This window comes from Schistocerca serialis, chromosome 2 (genome assembly GCF_023864345.2).
Source record: "Schistocerca serialis cubense isolate TAMUIC-IGC-003099 chromosome 2, iqSchSeri2.2, whole genome shotgun sequence".
NCBI classification, from domain to species: domain Eukaryota; kingdom Metazoa; phylum Arthropoda; class Insecta; order Orthoptera; family Acrididae; genus Schistocerca; species Schistocerca serialis.
In genome coordinates this window covers 1072966215-1072986331 of record NC_064639.1, presented here as the reverse complement: position 1 = coordinate 1072986331, position 20117 = coordinate 1072966215, and the positions used below count along the sequence as shown (strand labels likewise).

Here is a 20117-nt window from a genome sequence, read left to right as displayed (position 1 = left end):
TTTTCTCTATGGTAGATGTAGGTACATTTGAATCCGGTATGAAACACCATTCAGTTTTTCTTACATTCCGTTATGGCTTGTGAGATGTTGAATGTGGGTCAACACAAGAGAGAACGGATCGAGTGTTAGTTTGTGGTATTACTACATATTCTTCGCTGCTGATCGCCCGTGAACTCCAAACACAAGTACACATCGTCGAGGAGTGTGGGGTGTACACGCAGAAAGCGATGCCGAATATTTCTGTTCTTAATGAGTACTGGCATACTCGAACGGTGTGGGCAGAAAACTTACACTATTTGAGAGTTCAGCTCCCCTCACGGGATATATTGCGTTGCGGAGGCCCATGAGGTACCGGGTAGCAGCGTGATGGAAGACAGACCACCCGACTGCTCACCCACGTCCCTCTTTCGTAGGTGTGTAACCTTAAGGAGGACCACGTGATGGCCCTCAGTCTACTCTGCTCTGTAAGAAGCAGCTGAACGGTGTTCCACAGGGTTAGGCGGACACTATGCAGTGCGCACCATGAAACACTTGACCGACTCGAACTAGGTCGTTAGTTTCGAACAAAGTGCAATAACATTACATTGAATCGCATAAGGACCTGAACAACTAAAATATCTCCATTCTGGTACTGGGGTCTTATTAATCAACCTGCAGGTAATTTGCAACATCAAAGGTACCCGAGTGACGAATGTTTTGTACGTGGCTTGAAGCTTCGATGTAGACCATCAGTGTCCTTAAAACGTAGACGCTTCAATGCGTGGCCTGTTTATTGCTGCTGCGTGTTAGTGGGACTCAAATTATTGGTGGAGCATAATGAAGTGTTGCCAGTTCCTCGACTTAAGACACACTTTATAGGATGTCCAATAGCCTTACTGCAGCCCTTACAGCACACAAAACCTGCACATATACTTGACCAGCCTATTATATGGCGTGCTGGTAAATACCACGTCTTGGTAAGATGTCAGTAGTTCATGTAGTGAACAGAGATCTTAAGAGCGGACCCATCTGTAGGCTGGGTTCCGTGGAACGTCATCTGTCTTGGATGTTGAAGTGAACCATGAGTGTGCCTGGATCTAATTTTAAGCACACTGTGAAACACTTCCTTATGTACTGGAAGCAAGTACAGAATCCGATTCAGTTTCGAAATGCATCTGTAGCTGTTCCCTTTAAACACTGGCGTTAGCATGAGGATTCCACTTATGAACGCTCCCCCCCCCCCCCCCCCTCACCTTAGAGTCCAGGAGCTCGAATAGGCCCGTGGTATTCCTGCCGTCGTAAGAGGTGAGCTAAAAGGAGTGTCCAACGTTGCGGCTTTTCTGTGATGGTCCCCTCTCGGGTTTGACCTCCACATTTGATAAATTTCTGTTGATAGTGCGTGCCATTTGGGGAAGAACGCCTTAAACGATGTTTCCTGTTCGTCCATCGTACACTGGCATCTTGCGTCCTGCTTGCCATGTGGCAGGCTAGCCCTCTCAGCCTTGTAGGTTGCCAACTTGTCTTCTCTTGCGCCATACCATCCTTCATGCCTCCGATAATTCTGGACCATTTTGTCACCCGAATTCCAGCGCAGTAGCCAGTCTGTCTTCGTGGGGTTGTCAAGTACCCTCTTAGTTGTAGTCCCCTGACAACACAGGGATCGCACTGCTGACGCCTGAGCTGCGACCTCCCCATGTATGCCAAGGAGTAAGTGCCCATCCTTTCTGGGGCACGGGAACTCCCGGCAATGGCCATCGCACCATGTGTCCCTTGGTGAGGTTATGTGGCGCCTGTGAGGAGAGCCCCTGATTGGAGTGGGTGGTATCAGGGAACATGACGCACAATAAAAATAGTTAAATTGACTCAGGCTGGTGATCGCTTGGCCCCAGCAGTCTCAATGTGCGTACGAAATGAAAATTATGCTGCAGCCTATGATACCCGATCGTTCCCCTCCTTGGCAACGAATTGGGAGGACTGTAGGGCGACTCGGTCTCGTGAGCTGTATTCCCCTCGGTACCTTGTTTGCAGCAGGACTGATGCAGAGACATTTCAGGCAATGAAGCCCTAGTACATCGTAGACCATCCTGAAAATAGGTTTGGGGAAATGGCGGCGTTATCTAAATGTGCAGTGGGGCGATTTTGATCCAAGGGGCCTCCCCAGTCTAGTCGCTGGCGGTGCTCGTCTGTGACAGGTTTGATGATATCCCATCCTGTTTACTCCCATAAAAGCCTTGACTTGGTCCAGCATCTTACTTTCCATCACGATCTCCTTTTGCAGTCAGATGAGGACCTACACACGAACTTGGAGCAATGGGGTGTCCACTTCATCTGACACATGCATACTGGACCCAAATACAACAGGATTGCCACATGTTCCTTCATCTTGGCCGTTGAGGGTGACTCCCTGAAAGGGTCAAGGTGATGGTATACCATTGTGACATTAAACCATACGTTTCTGCCCTATGCAGTGCTTGTGATAGAGATCTGAGAGAGTGTTGGAGTTTTGGTCACAAGTACTTCCAGCTCCACATGCAGGGATTGCAGTTGTCTCAGCTCCCAAGCACACTGTTTATGCCTCCTCCCACTTGTCAACTGTGCGAAGCATCTCTCTCCCTCCTCGCCTGACTGCCCTGATCTCCCTAAGGAGCCACGAATCATGAAAATGAAAACACTTGACAGGCTTACCTATTAGAATGTGAAGAGGAAATACGAAAGGTTTCATCCTGTGCAGATGAGCCCTGGCTCTTCCCCTGTGTCTGTGAAGGGGGCACAATGCTTCTTCTGGTGCTCCCGAGACACCTCCCTTGGTAGACCAAACCTCAAAATTGACAGGGATATCGGGCGTTGCCCGCCCCCCCACCCCCCATCACTCCATGGTGACACACCAGCCTCCTCCAACTTCTCTCATTCAGAGATGGTTCCTTAGATGCCTACCTTCTAAGGCATTGTCCAGTACAAATTCTGACATCAGTCAATGCCTCAAAGAGCCATGGCTGGCAGATTGCAGAGCTTCACACTCTTCCTCTGTCCCTGCCCCTCCGTCTGAGACTCCATTCCAGGTTCCTCCTAAGGATCGGTGGGGGGAGGAGAGGAAAAACAAGAAAAACCTACGTACCATGGAAGAGGTTCAGGTTGCCGCTACCACCTGTTACTACACAGTTTTGAGTCGGAGGACGATTTGCAGATTTTGGCGTCCCCCAAGGACCTCAAACTTGCCTCTTCCTCTGACGCAGTAGTCGTCGATTCAGGCTCTCCTTCGTTGGCGGAGATGACCCAGCGGGGTAATCTGCCTCCCCAGTCCCTTCACGCCTTTCTCAGCCATGGACAATACCATCCTCTATTTGCACTGCAACAGTTTCTTCCACCATCTTACTGAGCTCTGGCAACTTCTCAGCCTACACCCTTTCGTGTATTGCTCTACAAGAAACTTGGTTTTTGGCAAAGCGGACCCACCTCCCCCCGCCCGATTCGTAGCGATCGGGGTTATTATAGGAACCGGGCAGTTATGAAAGGGTATATGGTGGAGTCTACATCTATGTCCTTCACTCATTTCACAGCGAGTCTGTCCTTCTACAAACACCTTCAGAGGATGTCGCTGTTCGGGTGTGTACGCCACAGGCTGTTACTGTCTGCAGTGTATATCTTCCACCGGATGGTGATGTCCTGCAGCATGTCCTGGCTGCGCTGATACCCCAATTTCCGCCACGTTTCTTGTTACTGGGCGACTTCATCGCCCATATCCCTCTGTGGGGTGGGTCTGTGGCAACAGGTCGAGGCGCCACCGTTGGGCATGTATTGACACAGCTCGACCTTTCCGTTTTAAATGATGCCTTTACACATCTCAGTGTGGCGCATGTCACGTACTCCGCCATCGACATTTCGATATGCAGCCCTAGCCTCTTACCGTCTGTCCAATGGAGTGTGCCTGACGACCTGTGTGTTAGTGACCACTTCACGATCTTTCTGATAATGCCATAGCGTCACTCTTCTGGGCGCCCTTGCAGATGGGCTATGAATAAAGCTGACTGTGACTTGTTCTCCTCCATGGCCGCTATTGCGCATCTTTCTAATGAAGCCATTGATGTAGTGGTTGAATCGGTCACCACCGGCATCGTTACTGCCGCAGAATCAGCTGTTCTTCTGGATCCCCTCGGCGGAGGACTGCGCCTTGGTGGTCGCCTGAGATCGCTGAGGCGATTTAAGATCACCAGCGGGCCCGCTGCACCATTCAGCAACACAAGCACGAGTGCTGAGTACGGTATGTATACATCACTGTCAATTTTCATTCGAAATTTTCTATCGCATTGAACCTTCCGCGTGCAAGTTGCGGCCTCCTATAGTTCCTCCCGAGTTCTGGAGAATGGGGTGCCACAGGGATCTGTTTTAAGGGTCTGCCTGTTTTTAATTGCAATTAACGGGCTCGCTTCGGCGGTGGGAACGTCTGTCTCAGCGTCCTTGTATGCTGACGACTTGTGCCTCTACTATACCTACATTGGCATTGCGGGTGCTGAACGCCAGCAGCAGGGCGCTATCCTCAAGGCGCAGTCTTCGGCTGTCGCGCATGGCTTGCAGTTTTCGGTTGCCAAGACCTGCGTTATGCATTTCTGCCGGCGACGAACAGTCCTCACTGAGCCTCGGCTTTATCTTGCCGGCGAACTTCTTGCTGTGGTGGAGTTACATAGGTTTTTGGGTGTGGCTTTTGATGCCCGGTTGACTTGCCTGCCTCATATTCGGCAGCTTAAACAGATGTGTTGGCGGCATCTTAATGCTCTGCGATGCTTGAGCCACACCAGCCTAGCCGCCGACCGATCTACCCTCTTACGGCTCTACCAGGCGTCAGTCCAGTCCCATCTGGATTATGGGAGCCTGGCTTATGGTTCAGCACCGCCTTCTGCTTTGCGGGTGCTGGACCCAGTCCTTCACAGCGGGTTACGACTAGCCACTGGTGCTTTCCGGACCAGCCCTGTGGACAGCATACTTGTGGAGGCAGGTGTCCGTCCACTGCGGTTACGGCGCCAACGTTTACTGCCTGCTTATGCTGCCTACGTTTTCAACTTGCCCGGGCATCCAAATTATCGTCTCCTCTTCCCGCAGTCAGTCGTCCATCTCCCAGAACGTTGGCCCGGGCGGGTCATACGATAGCGGTCCGAGTCAGAGAGCTTCTCACAGTGCTTAAGGGTTTCCCTCTTCCAGCTCATTTCCAGGCCCCTCTGCGTACACCCCCCCCTGGTGCGTGCTCCGTCCTTGCCTTCAGCTCGAATTGGCACAGGGCCCGAAGGACTCAGTAACTCTGGAGGCCTTCCGCCGCCGCTTTCTTTCCATCCTTGCCACATTTCAGGGTTCTGGCTTTGTTTACACAGACGGTTCGATGGTTGCTGATAGTGTCAGTTATGCTCTCACTCTACGAGACCATTACAATCATCATTCATTGTCGGCTGGCTGCAGCGTTTTCACTGCTGTGCTGGTCGCCATCTTTCGTGTCGTCGAGTATATCCGCTCCTGCTCAGGTGAGTCCTTCGTGATCTGTAGCGAGTCCTTGAGCAGTTTACGAGCTATCGACCTGTGTTTCCCTCGCTCTCGTCTGGTGATGGTTGTCAAGGAGTCCCTCCGTACTCTTGCGCGTTGGGGCCGCTCTGTGGTCTTTACGTGGACCTCTGGTCCTGTCAGCATCCCAGGCAATGACCATGTTGACTGCTTGGCCAAACAGGCCACCAGTGAACCAACCCTGGACATTGGCCTCCCGGAGACTGATTTGCACGCGGTGTTAAGCCGCAAAGTTTTCGCGCTATGGGACGCTGAATGGCGCGGTCTGACCACCCCTAACAAACTCCGTGCCGTCAAGGAGACGAAGACTCTGTGGGGGTCATCCATGTGGGTCTCTCGCAAGGAGTCTGTTGTCCTGTGGCGGCTGCGCATTGGGCACATATGGATGACGCACGGCCACTTATTGCACCCTGAGGACCCACCTCAATGTCGCTGCGGATCAGTTTTCACAGTGGTAGACATTTTGTTGGAGTGTACCATTTTAGCTGTACTCGGGCAGATGTGCGCGCTGCCTGAGACGCTCCCTGCCTTTTAAACAAATGACACTGCCCTGGCAGGCTCAGTTTTGCGTTTTATTCACGTAGGTGGTTCTTAACACTTACTCTGAGTGTCTTTGTGTTGTTTGGCCTTTGGCCTACGGAATTAGAATGTGGTTTTTAGTGTGTCAGTTGGTGGTTGGCTTTTCCTTTCTCGTCTCTATGGTCGGCCATCCACTGTCACACTGTGTGATTTTAATTCGTTTTGTCTGATCTCTGTCTGTTTTGTCCTGTGTCGCCTCTTGTCATCTCCATTTTTTTATTCTTTGTTGGTGTTTCAAGTTAATGGGAAAGGACCGACAGCCCTAGCAGTCAGGTCCCTTCAATCTCACAAACCAACTAACCAAGTAATGTGTCTGTTACGGAACAAACGTCGCTGATTTGGCAGGTTACGCCGTTCCGCCGTAGACCATCGAAGGCCTTCCTGATGTCAAGAAACACAGACCTTGCAGCTTCGTAGGCATTTCAGCAGCTGTATAACAGTCATCTACGTTGGGTGGTGGTTGTGCTGTGGGGTGATGATTCCTTAATCCTAACTGCTTTGGTCTCACTGTTTCAGTGATGCAGTGTCTAGTGAGACGTTTCAGAACCACCTTCATAACAATCTTGGTGAGCGAGCACATAAGACCGATAGGCCAGCAATTCAGTGCGAGTGAGTGGTCTTCCCCTGGCATCCTGAACACGAGAACATAGGCTGTGTCCCAAAGGCAGAGAAATGCTGATACTGTAGGTTGGCATTCCTGGTGTGTGTGACTTGTCCTCTTACTTTCGTGAAATCCTGGGACACAAGGTGTTAAATGCCACCAGCACCAGGAGCTTTCCTATTTGCGGTGTGCTTAATAACTCAGGTAATTTCATGTGTACTAGGAAGTCTTACTACGTCATGTGTTGGCTGGCCTAAAAGTCTTGTAACCACCAGGCATGGTCCTAGTGCGAATGCTGTGTCGGAAGCTGTCAGCTTTGATGCGAATGTCGCTGGTAGTGTTGTGAATATAAGGTCTGCTTTATATTCTGAGGAATAAGAAGTTCCTCAAGCCCTTTTAAATCAATGTGTAGTGTTTATCGTTGGTGAAGTGGCGGATTAGCTTCCACTCTGCAGGTCAATCCATGACGGCAGGTGGTAGATCCCACTGCGCGGTTTTAAATGTTCGTATTTTTCCTATACGATTCTCTGGGGCCTTAGACGTGCTTATTATATAACGGGAGCATTGAGCTTAGCCAATATTTAATGAGATGTTCTCTCACATCGATAAATCCCTCGATCTCAGGAAGCAGGCCTGCTGAGCGTTGTTGCGGCGTGAGTATTGGGATGGTGCCGGTTCCTACGTTCCTGAACCAGTGTTGAGGGGCTCTAAAACTTCATCAGTTTAAGCGGTTTGCGTAGTTTCGTTTATTTCTCATAATATTAACCCTCTACCTGAAAGGTGCCCAGTTAACGTTTTCCTAGTTGAGTTAGGTCCTGTGAAAAGAATTACGTATGTATGTGTGGTGTGGTGAGAAATGGTTCAGAGCTTTATCGGAGAGTGTACATGTTATCCCCTGGGGGCCATTACATCTTCAATGTGATCCCTGTGATAGGGTTTCAGTGGCTTCTCGGTCGGCACTAGTGTAATGTAGTTTCCACTAAGTGCATGTTCTCATAGTTTTTCGCCGTTGGAGGTTGGTCTTCCCAAGTTGCAGTCTGGGTACTCAGCGCCAACATTTCGAGCGGGAATGACTCGTGGTTGTGTGTTGAGAATGGTGCTGGTACCACCTGTCGTTATGATGCCAGGTTGCTTATATATCGATATCCATGTTCTGTTGGCTACGTTCACGTTAACCCTGACGGCTGTGGCTTCTAATCCTGCGAGCTCAGGTGGATAGATGTTTTTGTGTTATGTCTCTTGGTGTATGATTATTGCTGTTGCACCGACTGTCGTCTGGAATGCGTAGTTGTTTGTGTGGCTGGAGTTTAATTTCCTTCACGAGAGCGATCTGGTTTTCTTTTTGTTGCATGAACGTAAGAAATTGAGCCCTTCGCATGGCGATCTCGTCGGCATTCCAGAGCAGCATCTAAGACGGAATCGTGTCGCTGGCATACGGGGCGGTTGTGGTGTATTACACAGTCATGGAACAGTGCAGGTATTTCAGTGACAGCTGTTTGTATGACAGCCACATGGTGTGCGCCTTCTTCAAAGAAAACGTCAAAGATTCTCAAGACATATCAATCCACATCGGACGTATTTGTGCATTCGCATTGACTAAAGTTAATCCAATGCCCAGCATGACTGAGTTATGTGAAGGCATGGTGTCAGTACCTCCCTGTGGAGATCTCTAACTAGGGAATGGAAGTATAATGGACAGGGACTGCGGAGAGGTGGCGCTCGGTGGGAGTTGGATCGGCCGTCTGGTGTATTGGGATGGTCTGTGTAGTTCGGTTAAAGCTGCATACTAGGTGGCGTAGTGGTTGACACACCTGCCGGGTAAGCAGATCATCCCTGGTTCGAATCCCGACCCGGTACACATTCCCGCTCTTCGCCGCTGATTCCGCTTAACGTCCCGCTGCAGCTGATAAGTGATCCCGCTTCAGTTTATATGTAACTTTTCACAGATTCGGGATTTGCATTGTGTCCTCTTTCGAAGGAACTGTCACTGTGCAAACAAACTCACAGGAACAGTCTGTTACCACTGTTACTATTAGACTCAAATTATCATGGTCCGTGAATTCACATTAATCGATAATGAAAACCAGAGGCTACTGATACATTATTGCAGAAACTAAAAAGAAATGGCAGTGCATACTACTGCTTTAACACCATCTCGGGCGGTATTGCGATACGATCTGCTCGACCAATCTCAATCTGACGTGTATAACAGGCACATCAGCCAATCTCCCTTCTACCGACATTTTCAGAACGTCACTCTTCATAACTTACTTACTGTTTGGAATGACGGAATATCATTAGTATTAGATTGTTAAAATGTGTTGTCGGATGTGAAGTTCAAACCATCAGCTGCTTTCTAGAACCTAGAGCCTTCATCTACTATTTAATATCTCTTTTTTCTTCCCAAGACGTACTTACGGTTAATCACTGATGTAACAGTAGTACTTCAAGACACAGTACAAAAACAATTTACATGGCAGGAAAAAATTTCCTTCTAATTTGCGGATCAGTGGACGTAAAATTTTATTGGAAGTTGTTTCACTGCAAATAATACAATTAATATTCTCATGCAGGTTCCTAAGTACCATAATACGTTATGAATATAGATTATTATTTTAGGGCTGTAGAACTGAAAATTTTATCTGAACTGCGTCATACTTTCTCATCGCATGATACAATCTGCCACGACATCGTCAGAGAAATATTTTAGCCCGTGAGTAACTTAGATTTTTCAGTGAGACGTGAAACAGGATCAAATACTACTTTCTTCGCTTTTATTCGCACGAACGTAGTGCAGCATTAGTCCACCACACACTTTGTTATTTGTGAAAAGTGTATGATGCATATTAAAGTAACATATCAAATTATTTGTGGCAAATTAGACTGCAATGCACTGAAAACATTTTCATTCTCCTTCCTGATCCCTTAGCTTCAAGCCGGCCGGATTTGCCGAGCGGTTCTAGGCGCTTCAGTCTGGAACTGCGCGACCACTACGATCGTTGATTCGAATCCTGCCTCGGGGATGGATGTGTGTGATGTCCTTAGGTTAATTAGGTTTAAGTAGTTCTAACTTCCAGGGCACTGATGACCTATGATGTTGAGCCCCATAGTGCTCAGAGCCATGTTCTTAGCTTACGAACGCAACATACATGTATCTTCTTTTTCGTCACTGTTTCTACAATTTTTTACCTGATACAAACACCAAACACCCTAAGGAAGGGGGCCAAACGCAAACAGACGCAAGTTATGAGCTCGTTTACCTTACACCCCCCCTCCTCCCGCCACTCCTGTGTTCATTAGTTGGGACGAGTAGAAGCCACTCACTTTGTAACAGTGGCAAATCGTTGAAAGTGGGGCATACTAATATCTGATATTCGGTTACTTAAAGAAACTGATAAAAGTACACACGTTGAAGAATAACGAACATTTCTTGAGTACACGCCTCTTGGGTTCTGGCGACGCGGTATTTTCCTAACAGCACACTCTGCCTTGTGAGGGACCTCTGACCGTTTTCGCATGTCATACTACACTTGAATCACTGAACTAACAACTGTTTATTCCTGAAATATCTGAGGAAATTCGAGGATGAGGTGTGCAGAGCTGACTGTCTTCGTGGTTCGGCTTTGGGTTTTGTTACCTGAAATAGGATAAATCACCACAGACGTAAACCCCAGCTTCAGAAACCAGCTACGTATTACCGGATGATGGTGACAAATGACTTTGCTGGTTTCCGCCTTTTTCGACTGGAATGGATTCTGTAAGGCTACATCAAAGGTCTTCGACTTTACAACTGCCCTTCATTTCAGTGTTGATCTCGATTCTCGCATGCTGCACAAGTCCTTAACTATGAACATCCTTTTTTTTGTGATTATTTTCCCATTAGTCCGTTCGTAACTATACTCTGGTATGACACCGTCTCACTTCCACAAGATGTTGATAATAACGAAATAGGCTGGTGGAATTGAGACTGAAGTGCTCACTGATAAGACATTTGTTTTTGTTTTCCCATTAAACGGTGTGAATACAGTTAGCGGTTGAAAATCAATGTTGTTGTGAGTGCATTTTGACTCCATTCAGTGATGAAAATATGCCATGTGTGAGCTTTGATCCAAAACGAGCAGTTTCACTTACTGGGTTTCCTGATGAACTGTTTCAGAACTTAATGGATATTCACATTCCTAATGTGATTGTAGGTATGAATGGACTGATGTTTAATCACACTCGTTTGTAAGATTACACCTACGCGTTCCTTGGTTCTTGTTTGATTCAGTATGCCTTTCATCGTTATTCCCCGACATCAAACAGCTCTAAACCACATGATCATCTCTTCGATAAGTACCCTTTCTCACACGATCTCATTAATATAGCTCGTCACGTCGCTATTATTGCTGGAATCTGCAGCACTTGTATACAAATTGACTGTCGCTCAGAGCTTGATCCAAATGCTGGCTGTACGTTGAGAAAGCTCTTAGCACCGATAAAGTCGATTCATTATTCTAGGAGAGGTCAGAAAGGTTCAGTCAGACATTACGGTGCTCATATGCACTTCTCTTTAATCTTAAATCCTAGTTATCACTAGGTTTCTTTTTGATGTGTTAAGAAACACTGGTAGTTCCATCACGTGCTCTTCAGCCCCTTCCACTGTTTGCAGTTCCTCATTCAAGTGTACGCGCTCTCGTGACATATTATTTATTGTGTGTGAGATATATTCCCACCCAGATACATATGGTATTGTATTTGATGATGATGTACTTCTTGGCCAACTACGCCAGATGTCTGATGTGAATTGTTCCTTTGTCATACTCTAGGCTCAACTCAGTCGGCCGTTGAACCGGGCATCTTCCTAAAAAAGTTTCATTCCCATCCGGGTACAAAATGTTCCATATGGAAGTCGTTGGTGGAATGTGTACATCGTGGGGCAGTATTCAGAAATAATTGTGAATCGCCGATTGTTGGCTGCGCTACAGATTTATCCCAACTGCTACTTGATGACTTCACAGTTAGAAATCAGAGTGAAACCATCTGCTTCTTGATGACGTGAAACGTCATTTTACTCCTTCGTTTCATGGTGCTTCTTTGGTACCGAGCGCCGCGGGTTCTGAATTCGAGCCAGACAGCATGGACCTCGATTACCACTAGTGGTCTCTACAGCCTTCGCGCCGTAAGCCGCGGCTGCGCGAGTTCCTGGCTAGAGAATAAAGTGAGGGCGCCACGGTGGAACATGTGGATCCAGCTGCCAATAGCGGCGTACCTTATCCTGAATAGAAGCGCATTTCTGTCGCTCAGTTAGGCAATTGGAATTTCGTGGAGCCGATCGACCTCGTAACAACAGATATGGTGTTTCCTGTAGTTTGCTTTCGTTTGTAGTGGATGTAGTGGATTCCTTGCGTTGTCTGTCACCCCATGTATCTTGCGTGTTGTCGTCGTAAGGTCTCGCTCGTTCGTTCGTCCGTCGTTGTTCGTGTCCGTCTCTTCCGTTCGTTTGTTCGCGGGCCTCTCTCTGTTTGGTCCCGCCGCGCTGCGCTACAGGCCACTTCTCGATCGTTTCGGTCTCGGTTACAACTGCTTCCGTACTGCTTCCATACTGCTTCTTTCCTTCGTAGGTAGTTTGAATCTTCGACTCCAAAATGATTATGCATGTATGCCGTATTTGTTACAAAATTTTGAACGTTTCTTCCTCCATGTCACACATTACGTATCTCTCACTGATAAGACGTATACTTCCTGATTTTCTGCGGTATTCCTCTGGTGACTAGTGTATTCTCCATTGCTCTTTGCAGGAATTGTTGTCTCCTAGTGGCATGTCATGCTCTTTTGGGGAATTACCTGGTCCGTTGACGATACCTGTGAGAAGGTTCGTCTGAATTCGACTATTACCGGGTAGCTTCAAGGCTTGGACGTGAATTGTTCTCTCCTTCCTAATGCCTCGAGATGATGTGGGTGGTTGAGTTGGTACTTCATGAAGTCATCACGCCTCACTGATCCTGTTTAGTCCCCCTTAAACTTCCCAACAACCACCACCACCACCTCACTGATATCACATATTTAGGTTATTTATGCCTCAAACTGTAATGTACATGGTCTCCTACCCGTTCTGTCAACTGATGTTTCGCGTCATTCCCCTTTTGGTTTCCAACTTCGATCGTCTGCGCTTTTTTTGAGTTCTCTGATACTCGTAAACTCAACTTACATGAAGAAAAAGCCTCTTAGTCAGAATCGGATGACAGTGGAAATGGATAATTTTTGGGGGAGACTACAATTTCCTGGAACTTCCGTTACGTAGCATCCGCAATAATCTTCGAATTCGATTTTATCTTGTGAAAGCAAGCTTCAGTCCAGATATTCTCTCCCTGCCAGTATGATCCAATATGTTAATTGCCTGCTTTCGTATCGTGGGGTGACCGTGGACACTAACATTGTCCTTGTCTTCATGGTGGTTAATTCATGGTGCTGAAAAATTGCTAGGCAAGCCCACCAAGCGTATGATCTTCTTTTAAAAGATCTATTGCTAACGGCTTGGATGCCAGCAACTGGTGTGAATCAAAAGATGACGGCATGTGATGCTACTTTCAACCTCCATGCTAGTGATTATTATTGTGCATTTTTACTGTTTCACCATTTGAGCGAACAGAGGGTGTAATATTCGCGCACACAGCCAGGAGCTCAAGTTGTAAGTCTGGAGCTGTTCGCTCTCCATCCCATTATAATGTCCTTGTGTTGGTGTTGATTCATCAAAACATGTTAGATGCCAGTCAAAACATTCACTACAAAACCTTTGTGTCTGCCGTCATAATACTAAAACGAGCGGATAACTACGGCTTCACCATGTAGGTCCACATCACTGGGTAGAGACAGTTCATGCTACTCCGGGTTTCTTGCAACATTCAGGATTCGTAATGGTCTTAGCTCCTCAAAACCTTGCCTCATGAATCTTTGTTTCCTGTCCTCGTTTAGGTCACAGGACAGTGACTCCAATTCCACCACAGGCATTGCCGCCACAACCTCCTCCACTTTTGGTATGATGATAGTCGACACCTTTTACACAACATACCCAGTTCTTTGGTGTAGGGGGGGGGGGGGGGGGGGAGGGGGGGCTAATAGCTGTTCCATCGCTGGAATTACATACACACATTGAGGTATCTGCTACCTCAGATTCTGAGTGCTGGCGGATGTCACTAATTGCTGTCGGGCTTCATTCAAGGAAGCTGCTCCCTTAGCCACTCTTCCAAATCGACGTTGTCCTCTACCTCTTGCAAGTGTACTGTTGCTGACAGGAATGTTTCTTAACTTTCACCAATTTACCTATAAAGATTTTTCACCGCTGAATATACTCAATTGCAACGTCACAACTTGCTTCTGCACCTTCTTTCAGCACGGAGCAGTGCTGTGAATGTAACATGTGTTGAGGTCGCTCATTTCATCAACATAGAAACTGATTTTAGCATGGTCAGCTACGCAAGCTGTAAAAACGATCTCACGTAGCGCTAAAACTTACAGTATCACTGTTGTTCCTCAATTTAGGTTACGCCCTCTTCCTTTGAAATACTAGAATTCGTGAGTGAACGGAATGCGTGCATGTTCCAGCAGCCGTTACTGAGAACGATTCTCGACGGCAGGTTGTCTTGTGCAGTACTGATGTCTCTTTTTTACTACTTGAAATAGCTTGACCTCTAGGTAAGTAGTCATACTTAGGGCATCACCTTCTTTTGGATAAGGACACTCCTAGTCGGATAGTCTGATGGAGCTTTTCTTACAGATAGCATTTCTTCGTATGGTAAAGGCCCATTTGATATTGTCTTCTTACCACGTGATCTTTCACGCTGTATGCGTCACAAAACGTTGAACGTCGTTGCCACCATGTTACACGCAGTGCTCGTTTGATGAATGGCGCCATACACTTTTTCATTTCTTGCGATGTTCTATAAGTGAGTGACTTCTTCTCCATCGATCAGCGCACTCTGTAGGAAACGGCTTTCGTAAGCTGGCCCTGGGTGTTGCGTAGAAGAGGGCCCATTTGCACTGCGCTGTTGATAGCTGTGAGAAGGTTTGTTTGAATCCAACTGTTAGCGACTACCCAGCGGGTTCGTTTATGTAATGTTTCACGTCGTGTGCAGACCATAGAGGTGTTCTATGCGAAGAGTCTGTGACAAAACTTAGGCACGTGACCAGCCGTCTTTCACTGGGCGCGTCATTGTGAACGCAGCCGCACACTTACCGAACATGAAAAATTAATAGGCTCACGTGTCACCAGTGCAGCAGCGTGATGACAAATTGTATCATACAGAGGTGAGACTGCGTGCCATACCTGGTCATGATTTTAGAACAGTGCATGTGTTTTCGGAAATGCATATCTAATAAAAAAGTACATATTGATTATCCTCACTATAATACCAGAAAAGCTATTTAAGACAATTTCTTCCTGAGAATTAGCCTTACGTCCTTTATTTATCAGTCAAAGATGTAATTAGCGTAAGTCTTTAAATATCATTCGGTCCTTTTTAGATTCTATAAGGTTAAAATCTTCAAACTAGTACTACCGATATTACTATCAGAGTACTGTTGCCTTCATTTATTACTTCATCTGCATTTTTCTCCTTTAAGGTAAAAAAACACAACATTCAGCATCTCTTACAGAACAGCATCACAGTAGATTACGGCCGGGGACGTATGCCTTGAATTCAGTATCAAAAATAGCTCTACTTCCGATACTAAGCATAACTGACACTTCCTCTGGGAGCTGAGTCTTGAACAGCTTCTCTTCAACATTGACACTGCTGGGATCAACTACTGTGCTAAAAATTGCCGACATTGTTGTGAATTGAATTTCAGCTAAGTCTCCTGGCTGCACTTCGAGCAGACTGGTCCCGCCTTCAGAGGAATATAAAATTCCGCCCGCGTCGCTAACTGTCGAAGTGACGCTCTCCGGTGGCTGTTCCTACGATCTGAGTCTTGCAGTGGCCATGGGCGCAGTCTTGTTTCTCCTGGTGTGCAGTAGGGCGGAGTCGGCCTCGTAGTACGTAGATGCTGTTGTGACACATCACCATCTCGCCCCTGTGTGGAGTCTAGTGGAGCTGCATACTACTCATAAATCTCCTTAGAACCAAAAGTGCTAATTTTGCTCATTGATCAGGTGGGATGATTACCATTGTTCAACTGAGTAGTTTTGCTAAGACATGTTTCATTGAACTAGTTGTTTTCAAAAGAGGCAACATGATGCCGGCGTAGCATAGCCGTGACCTTTTTTGTGTGATCCTGTTCTAAATGGTATTACGTATTCGGAAATTGGTTCTGCGCGCTTTACGAGTCGTTCAGCAACGATGTGTGGTTGCTAATTCGGGACCGTTACATCTCGGTTTTTCTTCGCACGCAAATAGATTGGTGAGTCAGGAATTATTCGCGTGTCTCACAGTCAGCACTACGAATTGTCTTGTGATATTCACGTGTTAGCGGAATGCTACGGAAATATCGCCGCAATCACCAAAAACACCATAGTACGGGTGTATTAGAAGTCTATTGTTCCTCAGTGAAATTTTGGCGTCATTGTGGAGGAGATAAAGATTAACTCCTGCCTCTTTAATGTGTATAATCTGACGACCATGAGAGAACGTGGTAGCCATAGTAAAGACCAGCGGCCTCACTGTTGCTGGAATTACCCCTATGTAGATAGTCTGTAGGGGTTACTGGAGAACATGCTCCGTGTAGAACGTGTTCGAGCGAGCGTGTGCAGCCTTGCCGCGTGTTTTGTGAATATGTCGTAATTTTGTTGGCTATGGATACATTCAGGTAAAGCGTACACATCTCTTCACGTTGTTCCCCCTGTGGGTTCGGGGGTAGGAATAGGCCCGCGGTATTCCTGCCTGTCGTAAGAGGCGACTAAAAGGAGTCTCAAACATTTCGGCCTTCTGTGATGGTCCGCCGTTGAGTTTGACCTCCATCCCTCAACATTTTTCCGAATAGCGAGCCTATTTGGAAGGGCGTCTTACTTGGTGCATTATGACCATCTTGCATTGAGGTCTTTCGCCAGCTTCTTCGTTGATGCATTGCAGTCCTGCCTGCTCTCCATCTCTTGGGCATGGAGACGTTTCTGCATGCAGCTTAAGCCATGCAAAGTGCTGTGCCACTTTCTGCACTGATAGCGAGAATGGACTACATCACCTAAAATCCAGCACGGTAGCCAGTCCGTTGTGGTGGGGCTGCCATGTACCCTGTTGGTTGTAGCCTCCTGACCGCAAAGGGATGGCTCTGCTGATGCCTGCGCCGTTTACTGCCCATGTATGCCAAGGAGTAGATGCCCATCACCCTGGGGCATCAGGACTCCTGGCAATGGCCATCCTGCCAGGTGGCCCTTGCTGTGGATGGGTGGCGCCCATGGGGAGGGCCCTTGGTCGTAGTAGGTGGCGTCAGTGTGGATGACACGCAATGAAGCGTGGCACATCATCTCTTGCTGGTGGCCAGCCACCAGCAGTCTCCAAGCGTTCTAGGGCTCATTCTAAAGGTAACGTTTATGACCCCAAATCGTTCCCCTCCCTGGCCACACCATGTGAGGAATGAAAGGTAATGAATGAAAGTGAGACGTATTCGCCAAGGTATCTCGTCTGTACCAGAGCTGATGGCGGGAATCCTTTTTATCCGTGAAGCCTCAGTTCTTTGTAGAGAATTTGGAGGACAAGTTCGGGGAGGTGGAGGGCTTGTCCAAAATGCGGTCCGGTTCGGTATTGATAAAAACGGCATCCTCCGCCCAGTCACGGGCCTTGTTAGCTTGTAATAAGCTGGGGGTGTTTCCGTCACTATCACGCACCATAAATGTTTAAATTAGGTCCAGGGCATTATCTTCCACAGGGATCTCCTTTTACAGTCCCATGAGGAGCTGCACGCCAACTTGGAGCGACATGGTGTCCATTTCGTCCAGCGCGTCCACCGGGGTCTGAGGGATCATCAAGTTACTACCGGTGCCTTCATCTTGGCCTTCGAGGGTGACACATTACCTGAGAAGGTCAAGGTGTTGGTGTACCATTGTGATGTAAAGCCATATATCCCTCCCCCGATGCGGTGCTTCAAGTGTTGGAAGTTCGGCCATATGTATCCACGCTGTTCTTCTGGCCTCATATGCCGCGATTGTGGTCGACCCTCCCATCCTGATACTCCCTGTGCCCCGCCTCTCATCTGTGTGAACTGTGGAGAGCACCATCCGCCTTTCTCGCTGGATTGTCCGATTTGCCGAAGGAGCGGAAAATCATGGAAATCAAGACCCTGGACCGACTGACGTACACTGAGGCGAAGCGCAAATATGATCGGCTTCATCCAGGGCGTATGACATCTTTTTATGCCGCAACTGTCACTCCTGCTACAGTACCATCCGCTCCAGTCAGCTCTCAGAGTCGAAGGACCACACCCGACCCCTTGATGGTGGGGGGCACTAATCTTCCTGTTGGTCCTGCTCCATCTACTTCAGGAGCAACACCCCCCTAACCATCGGGGACATCAGTTCCCCCTTCCCAGCCGGAGAAGCGTAAGACTTCTTCGGCTACTCTCGCCAGGAAGGGGTCTGTTGGGGACATCCCTTCGCAAGTTCCGACCGGTACAAAAGCAGACAGCCGCAACTGGCTCAACCACCTCCGGTCCCCGGTCGTAGGGCCCCACGGCCGTCGTCTGTCCCCGACACTGACCCAGTGAAGCCCTCGCAGCCTGAACCGTCGATGGCACAGCGAGAGACACAGAATAAGAATAATAAGAAGAAGAAGAAGAAGATGAAAGTCCCCAAGGGTAACGACACAGTGGTGACACCCATCACCGCTTCCTACAAGCTCTGCATCTGAGGACGAGGTGGAGATTCTGGCGTCCACTGAGGACCTCGATTGCGCCAGTCCCTCATACGCCCAGGATAGCGCTAGCACCGGTGCTCAATTGGAGGCAGCAGATGACCCAGCGGCGAAATCTGCCTTCAAAGTCCCGTCACGCCTTTCACAGACATGGACAATTCCATTCTCCAATGGAACTGCAGCGGTTTCTTCCACCATCTAGCTGAGCTCCGACAACTTATCAGCCGTCACCCTTTCTTCTGCATTGCTCATCAGGGAACTAAGTTTCCAGCAATGCGAACCCCCATCCTCCGTGGCTATCAGGGTTATTATAAGAACTGGGCAGCTTATGAAAGGGTGTCTGGTGGCGTCTGCCTCTATGTCCTTCACACTCTGCACAGCGAGTCTGTCCCTCTACAAACAGCTTTAGAGGCTGTCGCTGTCCGGGTGTGGACGCCACAGGCTGTTACCATCTGCAGTCTTTACCTTCCACTGGATGATGTCCCACAGCATTTCTTGGCTGCTCTGATAGCCCAATTGCCGCCACCTTTCTTGTTACTGGGCGACTTCAATGCCCATAACCCTCTGTGGTGTGGGTCAGTGGCGACAGGTCGAAGCGCCAACATTGAGCATTTATTTGCACAGTTCGATCTATCGCTTTTAAATGATGGTCCCTTCACACACTTCAGCATGGCGCATGGCACGTACTCCGCCATGGACCTTTCCATTTGCAGCCCTGGCCTCTTTCGTCTGTCCAATGGAGAGTGCATGACGACATGTGTGATAGTGACTAATTCCCGTTCTTTCTGTCACTGCCACAGCGTCACTCTTCTGGGCGCCCCGGCAGATGGGCTATGAATAAGGCTGACTGTGACTTGTTTTCCTCCACTGCTGCTATTGAGCCTCTCTCAAGTGATGACATTGATGCGTTGGTTCACTCGCTCACCACCAGCATCGTTATTACCGCAGAATCTGTCATTCCCCGTTCTTCTGCGTCCCTCGGCGGGGGACTTGGGCCTTCGTGGTCGCCTGCGATCGCCTAGACGATTAAAGATCGCCGGCGGGCGCTCCAGCGTCACAAACGGCATAAATCTTCAGGAAACCTCATAGCTTTTAAACGGCTCCGTGCGTGGGCCCGCCGCATCATTCGCCAACACGAGCAGGAGTGCTGGAAGCGGTATGTATCCACCATTGGCCTCCACATTTCTCCATCGCAGGACTGCGCCAAGATTCGACGCCTCTATGGCTATTGGACACCTGGCAGCCTCCCTGCGCACTCACTGAATGGAGCAGTTTCTACTGACGCTGACGTAATTGCCAACTGCTTGGCAGAGCATTTTCCTCAGAGTTCGGCTTTCGCGATTTACCCACTGGCCTTCCACTCCATTAAAGAGCGGTTGGAACGTCGGAGCCTTTCTTTTCGCACCCACCATTCTGAATCCAACAATGCTCCATTCAGTGAGTGGGAATTTCACAGTGCCCTTGCCGCTTGCCTGATACCGCTCCCGGGCCAGATCACATTCACTGTCAGATGCTGAAACACCTTTGAGTGGACTGCAAGCGATGCATCCTCGATCTTTACAACTGTCTCTGGGTCGAAGGTGAGTTTCCGTCGC

General features: G+C 48.2%; 1 protein-coding gene across 1 annotated transcript in view; it reads right to left on the bottom strand.

Annotated features, from left to right (window-relative positions):
- Positions 1 to 15512, bottom strand: part of LOC126456630 (uncharacterized protein DDB_G0283697-like) — a 67852-nt gene extending 52340 nt beyond the window's left edge. Inside the window, exon 1 of the mRNA XM_050092374.1 lies at positions 15427 to 15512. Coding sequence (XP_049948331.1) covers positions 15427 to 15512 — 86 coding nt within the window. The remainder of the gene's footprint in view (positions 1 to 15426) is intronic.
- Positions 15513 to 20117: the final 4605 nt, after the last annotated feature.